The sequence below is a fragment of the Talpa europaea genome (assembly GCF_964194135.1).
Source record: "Talpa europaea genome assembly, chromosome: 7".
NCBI classification, from domain to species: Eukaryota; Metazoa; Chordata; class Mammalia; order Eulipotyphla; family Talpidae; genus Talpa; species Talpa europaea.
Window position 1 is genome coordinate 119,988,329 of NC_140074.1, and position 12,152 is coordinate 120,000,480.

Genomic DNA, 12,152 nt, shown 5'->3' on the forward strand with positions numbered 1-12,152 from the left:
TGAGAAACACATTTACTATGCCAGGAAAATAAAGTTTATTGGGAAGTTAATGAAGTAGCCTCTTTGCATTCCAAAGAATACCAAAGAGGCAAAGAAAGCAGGAAACACAATCTCATCAGGAAACACCCTGAAGTAGCAGCTGGAGCTGAGATTACTGGGAGCTGACCAACTTCAGAAACAGTCAGCCTTCACCAGGAGGAAGTCACCAGACATACCAAGTCCTTGGTATATGGCTTTGCTTGTTGGATCTGAAAGGCTCATCTAGGTCTAGAAATATCATGGTGGAATGACAAGATTTCTAAATGATAAATGAACTCCAGCAAAGGCAGGACTGGGAACCTCTTCTATGAATGATCTAAATGGCTTCATTAACGTCTTCAAAGAGGATGCAAGTTTTTATTTAGCAGCTACTCCGTGGAGCGCTGACACAGGGCCCACAGGAGCTGCCACAGGGCCCGCAGGAGATGCCGCTGGCATTGGTGGTGGCACAGGGGTTGCTGGGAAGGCTGTAGGGACACGGGGGTTTAGAATGGATCAGAGAGAGGAGGGGAAGAAGCCCTAAGGGGCTGGATCACACAACCTGTGAATTCTCAGTTGGTTTAGCTGCAGTCACTTTCGATTGTTCCCCAAGCCCTCCCCTGGCCCAGATGGACAGACAGAAAACTGCTCTTGAAAATGTTACCTCACGCTGCTCAGCTCTCTTGGAACCTGGCACAATCTGCCTCACCCAATAGCAACTGCTGAGTCACTATCACCCACCACCCTTCCGCACTGTCACTCTGAGGGAGGGGCTGTGCCCTTCCTGTGCTTTCCACATTGGCATAACTGTCAGAGCAGAATCTGCAGCAATGTGTGCTGACCGGTGATGGAAAATAGGGCCAACTTGTATGTACCTGGTGCCTGGTGGTCCCACCACGCTCACCCAGAGACCTTGGCGTCCTACTCACTTGCAATCCTCGCTCTCCAGCAGGCTCCGGTAGGTGTTGATCTCACTCTCCAGCCGGGCACGCACATCCAGCAGCACCTGGTACTCCTGGTTCTGCCGCTCCAGGTCACTCCTGATCTCAGACAGCTGGGACTCCACGTTGGTGATCATGCACTGCATCTGGGACAGCTGGGAGCTGTAGCGGCCCTCGGTCTCGGTCAGAGTGTTCTCCAGGGAGTTCCTCTGTGTGGGAACAATAAAGAACAGCCACTTTATCTGCTGTTCACAGCAATGTCACATCTGCTCCTGAAGGGGCTTCTTCCAAAGGCTTTCAAAGACACCACAAGCTGCTAGAGTTAGGAAGGATAGGGTGGCCTGAAAGGCATCCCACTGACACCCATAGCCTGACTTCCCACTTCCTGGCAGGGACTGCTAACACCCACCAGGTTGTGCTGGGCCTGCAGCTCGATCTCCAGGGCGTTGACCGTGCGTCTCAGCTCGATGATCTCCGCCTGGCACGTCTGCAGCTGCTCGGAGCTCGACACCACCTGCTTGTTCAGCTCCTCGGTCTGCAACAGCAAAAGGGATATCTGGGGTCAGACCCCACCTGCAGGGCCCCCAGGGTTGGGTTCCCACATGTCCAGGGCTGAGAGGCCCACCTGGGTGTTGAACCACTCCTCCACATCCCTGCGGTTGTTCTCCACCAGGGCTTCGTACTGGCTCCTGGTCTCGTTGAGCACGCTGTTCAGATCCACGGTGGGCGCGGAGTCCACCTCCACATTGAGGCGGTCTCCAATCTGGGAACGCAGGGTGTTGACCTCCTGCAGGAGGAAGAAGAAGAAATGAACCCACAGAAATGGATGTGCTATCTTCCTGCTGTAGGGAGAAGATCACAACCCTGCCCGAAACGCCGCAAAGGAGTATCTGATCATTGCCAGGGCAGACCCAGACGTTGTGGGGAATAGCCCCATAGGGACCACACCAAATTCTTTCCCACAAAACTGAAACAAATTTGTTTTTCCAATAAGGGCCCCAGTTCCTTGCACCTGCAGGTTGCACCTCATTTCACATCATCCCTGTAGGTTTTGTCTGCCCGGCCATGCTGGTAGGGAGGCAGTAGTCCTATGCACCCTCGCTGCCCTGCTGAAGCTCTGCTTAGCCTCCGCCCTCAGATTGGTACATGCAAGTGTTAATACCCTCCTCCTTCCCATGACATGCCCCTACAAAGAGTTCCCTCTCTCCTTCTGGATTGTTCCCAGAGCATGCTGTCCTGCATGTCATCTGGGATTTATTGCCCTGTCCCTATTGTGGTGTAGCTATCTTTGCATGCAGACTGTCATCTTTTTCCCCCTCCATCCCTATCACCAAATCCAGGAACTTAAAGTGACTAGCAGAGAGCAGGGCTCAGTAAATAGACATCCCTCTGCCCTCCTCAGTGTCTCTAAAACCTGCTCAATCCTCGCCCAGCAGCTTGACAATTAGCGGCCCACCTCGCTTCCAGATGCAACTAGGGCATCGGATAGAGCTCTGGGCTCACTTAAGTTCTCCAAAGCAGGGTCCCAAGCCAGGGAGCCTGATGGAAAGTGCCTCGTGATTCCCAACGCTAAAGGCTTCGCTCTGAAGCCTGTTTTTTCTTTCTTTTTCACTCACCTCCTCGTGGTTCTTCTTGAGACACAGCAGCTCCTCCCTCAGGGACTCCACCTGGGCCTCCAGGTCAGACTTGCACAGGGTCAGCTCGTCCAGAATCCTGCGCAGGCTGTTGATGTCCGACTCCACCAGCTGGCGCAGGGAGTGCTCCGTCTGGTACCTGAGAGGAAGGGAGAGTCAGATCCGCCCCGCGCCCCATCCCGTACCCCATCCTGCATGTGGATGTGGTCAGCCGGGCTCTCTGGACTACATGCTTTTAGCTTCTCTTCATGGTTTCCCGAAGCTCTGCATGGGCAGGCCGGAGAGAACCCTGGTGCGCGAGTTGGAGTCTTTTGTCTCCTCTCAGTTGTGTGGTTAATCTACCCCCAAATCAGTCTATCACCCAAGAGTCTTCTCCCCGCTCTGCTTGCCTCTTCAGCATTGTGTTCACCCTGTATTCGGGGCAAGGGCCTGAGGCTTATTCAGTGAGACATTAGCTGGGGACTAGGGAATCTGTCAGTGCACGGGAGGTTGGAGTTGGCTTGACGGCTGGAGGCAGACTAAATCTCTTGAGTTTGGAGGCTTAAGGCCTTTCAGAAAGCACAAAACTGCAAGAGTGTAAACCTCTGTTTAAACCCGATTGGACATAGCCAGCCTGCACAGGACATATGAAAAGTGGGAGGTGACTTTCTCTCTCTTCCAAAAGGCCGTGACAGAACCAGAGGGGCCTCGGAGGTCACCTGACCCAAATATCTCAACATACTTGGTCCTGAAGTCATCAGAGGCCAGCTTGGCATTGTCGATCTGCACCACCAGCCTGCTGTTCTCAGACTTGGCACACAGGATCTGAAAACAAGACTCTACTGTGAGGACCACTTGAACTTGCGAACCAAGCCAGCAGCTTCTGTGACCTCACCTGGCCCGCGCCCTCACCTTCTGCTGCAGCTCCTCAATGGTGCGGAAGTAGGACTGGTAGTTGGGGCACACGTAGGGCACCTGCTGCTGGCAGTACTCCTGGATGCGGCCCTCCAGCTCGGCGTTATCCCGCTCCAGCTGGCGCACCTTCTCCAGGTAGCTGGCCAGGCGGTCGTTCAGGAACTGCATGGTCTCCTTCTCGTTGCCGTTGAAGGAGCCCTCGCAGAGCCAGCTGCAGCTGCCCACATTGGCGGGAATGTTGCAGGCCCCGGGCAGGGTGCAGCCATGGCAGCTGGGGGGCACGCAAGGCCGGGAGGCACAGCTGGAGCGGCAGCTCAAGCTGGAGCGGCAGCAGGAGTAAGACATGGTGCTGGGATGGGACTAGAAGGGCAGTTAAGCTGAGAGAGGTAGATGCGGGTGAGGTTTGAGTCTCTCTTTCTTCCATGGTCCTTTTATACCCTAATGGTAGGTGGGGGCCTGGCAGACAGCCAACTTCCCTTTCCTCGTGCTTCAGATAATTTTTCTACAAAATATGTTAGGTAGATTCCTCCAAAGAGTCCCCCTCATCCCATAAAATTAGCCCATTCAGCTTGTGACACACCACATTCCTCCTGAGAGCTAGTAGTTGGTGAAATCAGTTTCATCAGATGGCTTCAAAGAAAGCAGAATCATGCCAGCCCCAAATGGTCTCCCCATTACTCAGAGGAAAGGAGAGCCAGGAACTGGGGTGGAGTTGTTTGGAAATCAGGGACTCCTCACCCGTGAGGTTCTGCCATTAGACTCCCTGGACCTGAAGTCTTCTTCCCACTCTGCATAAGGAGGTGAGTGAAAAAGAAAGAAAAAACAGGCTTCAGAACGAAGCCTTTAGCATTGGAAATCATGAGGCACTTTCCATCAGTGTTGAGTTCGCCTTGTATTAGCCACAAGAGTCCTGAGCCTTACTCTGTGAGACATTAGTAGGGGATTAGGGAATCTGTCAATGCATGAAAAGGTTGGAGTCGGCCTGACCGATGGTACTAAGGCAGAGGTCACTAGAGACTATAACCCACAGGTCAACTTCAGCCTGCTGACGTTTTCTGTAAAGTTTGGGTGGAACACAGTCCTGTCCACTCACTTGGGTCTTGTCTACACCTGTTGCAGGGCTAAGTAGTTGCAACCGACACCACAGGGCCTGCAAAGTCTAAAATATTTGCTCTCTAGCCCTTTACAGAAAAAAAGTTTACAAATCTGCACTGAAGCAACAATCTCCCTAAAGATGAGAAAGAGAAGAAATCTCTAGAAGGAAAATTCCACTAGTTGCAGTCCACTGAGCGAGCTCGGGGATGAATGCTGAAGCATCAATAACGCTTCAGACTCAGAAGCAAAGAAAACCACAATGAGGCATCCAGAGTCACTTTGCATCCACGGTGCCCTTATCTCAAAGTCTCTGGGAATGTCTCTCACCTATTCCTAAACTTACTCCTCTTTTTGACAGCACTGAACACAACTAGGGGTGTGACTCTTCCAGCCTGTGATGCCCCCAGACAAGCCACAGCACCCCCAACAATGCAGATTGATTCTGTCAGCTCCTAGAAGTGGACACGATCTCTGGTGGGTGCACACCTCCCCCGCCCCCACCCCTGGGACCAGACACCTCAGAACTCTTCCAAGCTCTCAGGAGTCACCCTATAGTCCAGAGATGAATCTTAACTAAGTAGCATCTCCATCTTGCCTTCTGCTCCCTGTCACTCTATCTGTCCTTTATTCTGCACAGAAATGAAATCAGGGTTCAGAAAGAAATCCCCCCAAATTATGTATAGAACGCAATGTAAGTCATTGAAAGCATGTGTCTGGATTTCAAAGGCCGGGTGAAAGGAGCAGGAAAATACACGCTGAAGCTCAGTGGCCTGGGCCCACCTCCTTACTACCGATGGCCGCAGCCCGGAGACGTGAGTTCCCTTTATTGCCACTTGTTTTCTTCATCTTCACTGGAAGTCATAAAAGCGCTGCCCATCTCATAGTTTGTTTGGAACACTGAATAAGATCTTGTGTGTGACTGTGAATGGGGAGCGGGGTAATGATGTGTTTTTCTGTAAACTTCCTCCATCCTATGGTGAGCCCAGGATTCCTGGGGGGAATTTCTGTGAAAACTCCATTTTGTTGAGCCAACGTTGCTACCCAGTAGCGGGTCTACCCAGTAGCGAGGGTGACCAGACTTCATGCACCTTGCAAGTGTTAGGGGCCCAGAAATAGTCAACAAGAATGTAACTTCCAGTATTAATTTAGAATAAGAACATGGCAGAGGACCCATTGTCCCTTCTCTGATCTTTTGGGTTGGGTGTATCAGCACCAAAGCTCCCTTCGGGTGCTGGGCTCTGCCTACCCGCTGGGGCTCCGCCAGGCTTGGCCCTCTGTGCAAGCATTCATAATAGTGATGACAGCAGTGTTGATGGTTATGGTGATGACGATGATGATGGTGTCATTTCGTAAGTACTTATTTTGTGCCAAACAAAGTGTTAAGCGCTATGATACTTATCTCATTTGATCCTTTCAACCACCCTGTAACATAGGCCTATAAAATTATTCCATTTTAAAATTAAAGAAACAAACTGGGAAAGGCTTAGAATTTTCCCAAGACACATCCAGTCAGAGCTGGGATTTTGACAACTTGAGTTGTCAGTTTAAGACCTGAACACAATGCGAATTTGTTTGGCACAGAAAGTTCAGTGATTTTGTGAGGGGAAGGAAATCTTAGATTCATTTCTGCCCATTGCATTGCCTTCTTGTTTTGTTTTGTTTTTTTTTGAATTTTGCTTTTATTTTTTAAATATTTATTTATTTATTTGTTTGTTTGTTTGTTTGTTTATACAAGAACCAGGGTACAGGCCAGATGTGTGGGAGGGTGAGAGGATTCACCAGAGACAGAGTGGGGAACAGAACAGGCAGACTGACAAAATACACTGCTGAGGGGAGCAACAGTGGTTTCTCTCCAGCCAGCCAGGATAGAGCCCACGCTGCAGAGGCTGCGGACAGCTTCACCGTGCGGCGCTCAACCACCTGCACCACCAGGGAGGCCTGCATTGCCTTCTTTTGATAGGTTTTGAACTATAGTTTTTGAACTGGGACCTTGTCCCCACCCCCCAAATACAACATCAGTCCTTCAAAGGCCTCTCTGCTCAAGCAGTACTCTCTATGGTACCCTCTTGAATGAAGACTGAGTTACACCGTTCAATTTTAGCCACAGGGAACTGGCTGTCCTTTTGTATAGTTGATTGATATATCCAAATCAGACATTATATTGCCTTGTTTTTGCATGACCTAAGGTGATTTAGATTCTGAGAGAAAGCCCGCCTGCCTAGCCCTGAGCTTTTAGTCCAGTAAAAGTTCATCTCAGAGGTAAGTTGTTTGCTAAATCAAAGAATTCTAAAGCTAGAAGGACCAGAATTGATGGAGGAGGAAAGTGAAGCCCAGACAGTGAGATAGGAAGGAAATGAATATCAGCTGATCACCTGCTAGTCAGGGAGGCTGCGAGGACTCTTCCCACATAGTGTTTCATCCTCTCCCCAAACCTTGGGTGTCAGAGATAAAGGATCTGAGACTTTGGGAATAAATTTAATGTGTCCAAAATCACTCAGGTAAGAAGGCTGAAGTCTGCCAGGCACATCCCACCTTACTGTGAGTTAGACGAGACCCTGGCCAGGCCAGGGTTCACCAAACAGACGCTGGGAGAAAGTACAGGGGCGGGGTCCCGACTCAGGCGCCAGCTCTGTGCACCAGCAGGGAGCCACACCCAGGCTTCCTGAGTATAGCTTTGCTCCTGAGTAACTGAGGGTTAAAAAGTGACAAATCCCACAAGCTTGTGATGACACATGACTTCTGGAAGTAAAAGGATAGGCTTTTATAGAGGAAAATGCTAAACACTCCCAGCCTGGCTCTCTCTGTAGATGCTGGCAGCAGCCTCTGGCCCTGGAGATCACAAGCAATGGCACTGACCCCAGATATAAAAGCAGAAAAATAGCAAATATAAAATTTCTGGGGAAACAAAAAAGGAAACACTTGGCAAAAATATTTGGGACATAAGCCTGGGGAAAGGTCAAAATATCTGAGAATGACACCCCGGTGGGCTAAGTGTTCAGACCAGGACAGCCCAGGAGCCAACAAGCAGGTCCCCCAAGAGCACTGGACAAGCCAACTGAGAAGGGATCAGAAGATGAGCCTGGGGCCAAGGAGTATCCAATAATGCTAAGCAGAGCATGTACTCCCAGGGCAGAGCTAGGAGGGGGACTTAAAGAAGAAACAGTGGTAGGAGAGACAACAGAGCAGTATTAAATTCTATGGTTGGGAATAAAACCAATAAAACAGAAAAATGACCTGACTTATCCACCCTTAAGAAGCTTAGCTATTTGTGAGTTCAGTGACAGCCAAAATGGTTGATAACCCTAATAAAAACACGTAGTATACAAAGTATTTCTGCAAACACACTCTTGCACGATCCTCCTGGTCAGTATATAAAGCCGGTACAGAAGAGATTGTTCCCTTTACCATCGGGGGAACTGAGGCTCAGAGAAGCTGTGCGTCTTGTCCAAGGACACAGAGCTGATGAGAGGATGGTCAGAACTAGAACCCAGACTCCCACTCGTTAGAAGCACTTGTCGAGCCTAAACCACTGCCCCACTGTCCTTACTTCCCCCCACGAGCTCCCTATTCCCCACCAGTACCCAGGTTACCTCCCAGACCAGTGAAAGCAGACTTTCTGAGGGCAAACCCAGGCCTCAGCATTTTTAAGTTCCCCTTTGGGTGATTCCAAAGCATAACCAAGATTGAGAACCACAGTCCTGGTGTGTGTTTGATGACGATGACAGAGCATTTGGAAACAATTCAAAAGCCACGGGGAAGTATGTAAAGTGATGTGAACAACATTTATTTACCAAATTAAGATGTAGCTATACAAGGTGAGATTTTTGTTTTTAAGAAGCGTGACAGAATTCTTTGGGAACCACTCAAAGAGAAGCCTTGTAAATAAGGTAAACAATTAAGTTAGATAATTTTAAAAAAGAAAACCTCCATATGGTTGTGGCTCATAATTGACTCAGAAGCCAACACGTAAAAAGATTTGTCAAAAATTAGAATTCGTGTTAAGGGACAACTTTTTTTTTAAAGATTTATTTATTTATACAAGCACTGGGTACAGTCTGAAGCGCGGGAGGGTGAGAGAATTCACCAGAGCCAGAGGGGAGAGCAGAGCAGGCAGACTGACAAAGTGGGTCTGCGCGCCATGTGGGACCCTCGCCTGGTGGCCGGGGATCGATCTGGCGCTGCAGAGGCTGCAGGCAGCTTCACAACCCAGGGCACAACCACTGTGCCACCGGGGAGGCCCCTGTTAGGGGACAACTTTAAAGAATGTCATTGACTCGACTAGCTTCTCATCAGCTCTGTATCCTTGGACAAGACAAGAACTGAGCCTCAGTTCCCCCAAAGGTAAAGTGGAGCTAACACTCTGCTCTGATTTTTAAAATCATGCCCCATACTTTATAGCAGTATCTTATGTACAGCTATGGATAGAACACGGTTCAAATCATGAAACTGCCAATAACCAATTGTGATTTTGAGCACTTTCCAGGGATGAGCTTCCTCACCTGTAAAATGGGTTTAATTTACAGCATTGTTAGGAAGATTAATTAAGATAAGCTCCTAGTATTTGCCTAACCTACAGTTGATGTTCAAGAGATGTGAGCTGTATTAGTTTCCTGTTGTTGCTGTCACAAATTACCACAAATTTAATAGCCTAAAATTTATTATCAGAAAGTCTTAGAGGTCAGAAGTCTGATATAAGTTCAGAATCATGATTTTACACTCAGTGGTTTCCAATCAAAGTTTCAAGCTGCATTTTTATACACTAACAATGAACAATCCAAAAAAAAACTAAGTGTTGAAGATGAGGTAGAGATATTGTAACCCTTGCACATGGCTAGTGGGAATGTTAAATAGCACAAGCATGGTGGAAGACAGTATGGTAGCTCCTCAGAAGATTAAATATGGAATTACGATATGATCTAGCAGTTCCATTTCTGGGTACACACACAGAAGAATGAAAACAAGAATTTGAACTGATTTATGTGTACTATATTCACAGCAGCATTCATCACAAGAGCCAAAATGTATGAACAACCCAATATCAATGGATGAATGGGCAAGCGAAAATGTCATAGACACACACAGAGGAATTTTATTCAGTCTTTAAAAGGAATGAAATTCTGGGCCTCCCTGGTGGCGCAAGGGGTTAAGATGCAACCTGTGAAGCTATCGGCAGCCACTGCAGCACGAATTCGATCCCCGGCCAGGGAGCTACCCACATGGCGCAGCAGACCTCTCCTGCCTCGCCCGCTGCTCCCCTCAGCAGTGTATTTCAGTCAGTCTGCCTGTTCTGCTCCCCACTCTGTCTCTGGTAAATCCTCTCACCCCCACACCTCTGGCCTGTACCCCAGTTTTTGCATGCATAAATAAATAAATCTTTTTTAAAAATTTTAAAAAGGAATGAAATTCTGACATTTGCAATAGCATGCCTCCCTCTTCCACTTTTAAGAACATTGGGGCCATCAGATAATCCAGGATAATCTCCCCACACAAAAGGGCAAATATTGTATGATTTCACTTATATGAGGAACCTAGAATTCATTCCTAGATAAAGTAAAAGCAAAGCTACCAGGGAGTTGGGGCAGAGGGATTGAGAAGGTTCAGAGTTTGGGTTGTTGAAAAAGTTCTGAAGAGAGATAGTGGGAATGGTTGCACTACAGTGTGGATGGACTTAAAGCCCCTGAGTTGTACATTAATGGTTAAATTGTTAGTTTTATGATGGATGGATGGAGAGAGCCACAATAAAAAAAAAATCCAAGGTATTGGCAGAAATGTGGGTTTTTTTCCCAAAGCTCCTGGGGAGAATCCATTTCCTTATCTTTCCAACTCTAGAACTTGCCTGCATTCCTTGGCTCATGGCCCCCTTCCTCCATCTTCAAATCTTACAATAACAAGTCAAGTCCTTCTCATATCACATCACTCTCATTGGCGTCCACAGTCATATTTCCCTCTCACTCTCTTCTGCCTCCCTCTTCTGCTTTGAAGAACATTGGGGCCACCAGATAATCCAGGATAATCTCCCGCATTTTAGGTCAGCTGATGAGCAACTTTAATTTCCATCTGCTTCCTTAATTTCCCTTTGTGATAACCTGGTATAATCCCAGGTTCTTGGGATTAGAACATAAACACCTTTCCAGAGGCTGGGGGTGGGGGGGGAATTATTCTACCTATCACAGCTACTAGTATTATCTTTGTATTGTGAAATCATATATGTAAGTAGGATGTGGGATGAAGGAAAAGCAAAATTAGCCAAGCTTGGCCTTGGACTCGGAGAAAATCACAGACAGGAGGTAAATCACAGCAGAGAAGGAATTCCAGGTCAGAGGCTTCTCACAAGCCAAGTGCAAGTTGTTTAAATCTGATTTTTTCCTGAACTTGAACTTTGAAAATGAGGATCAAGGGGAGAAGTTATGGTAGAAAGAATAAGTAGTTGCTTAATCAACACACACACACACACAATCCATTAGTTTATTTCAATGAACAAGACTGTGTCTCACCAAAGTGGGGTCCGACACCTGCCTCAGGAGGCCAGGTTTGATGGACAAGCAGGTTTAGTGGGAAAAGACAGAAACCTGAGTGGTCTCTGATCCCTCCACATCAAAATGGTCCCTGAGGCTTGCAAGTCAATGCTTATCACCTGTGGCTCTTCAAAGAGTGAAAGAAAGATGCCCTTTCTTGCTGAAGGCTGGTGCCGTTCACTCCCCCAGCACTCGTGCCTTCCAGATTCTCTTACAACACGAGCGCCAGGGGACTGTGCCTCAGAACAGCACTCCCTGGGGACTAGTTTTATCCCTTTTAGCAAACTGAAAATAACCTGTAGCCAGGTCTGCGTCCTTACGTGTCTCCGCTCCCCACCACCCGGGGTCTGTAGGTTTTCAACAGGCACTGGTTGAATAGAATCAAGAAAAGCCAAGTATCAGGCAAGGGTTAATGGGTCTCTCAGCCCCAGAGTCAGGGAGGGCAGCTGCGCCCAGGCTGGCGATGACCCACTCGTGCAGGGGAAGGGGGGATGTGGTGGGCAAGTGTCGGGTAAGTGAAATATTGTCAGGCTTTTCCGCCCTCCCACCATTAGCATTAATGATGGATCCCTGCGGTCCGACAGGCATGCTTGACGGCAGACACCTGGAGTAGGGTGTGGGCATGCATGGGTGGGCACACCTGGGCTGAGACTGGGCTTATAAGCGTGGCGTCATGTCTTTGTTTCTTTGCTCTTCTGCTGGTTCTGCTCTCATTCTCCTCTCATTCTGTCGCTCTTTCTCATTCTGGTGGCGTCCCCGTGACGCCGCCCTTATAAGCCCAGTCTCAGCCCAGGTCCGCCCACTTATGCATGCCCACACCCTACTCGAGGTGTGCGCCAGCAAGCCCGAGGGTCCCTCCGCTGGGCGTTCCTGAGGCGGCCAGGACCAGGAACCAGGCGACACTGGACTGAATACACTGCTGGGAAGATGAGCTTCCCGGTGCCTCTTTCCAGCCCCTAACTCAGGGTTCAAATTTGGGTACAATCAGCTCTAGCTGTCCAGGTCCAGACAGGAGAGAGGGAACCCCCAAGGGAAATCAAGGGGAGATAGGACCA

The 12,152-nt window shown here is 48.7% G+C and overlaps 1 protein-coding gene across 1 annotated transcript; it reads right to left on the bottom strand.

Annotated features, from left to right (window-relative positions):
• Positions 1-400: 400 nt before the first annotated feature.
• On the bottom strand, positions 401-3,832 carry LOC311173917 (keratin, type I cuticular Ha4-like; the record flags this gene model as incomplete). Its single annotated transcript, XM_084238000.1, has 7 exons — positions 401-506; positions 948-1,168; positions 1,369-1,494; positions 1,585-1,746; positions 2,576-2,732; positions 3,315-3,397; positions 3,485-3,832. 7 exons carry the CDS (start codon positions 3,830-3,832, stop codon positions 401-403), a joined length of 1,203 nt encoding a protein of 400 aa, XP_084094126.1.
• Between the last annotated feature and the right edge of the window lie 8,320 nt (positions 3,833-12,152).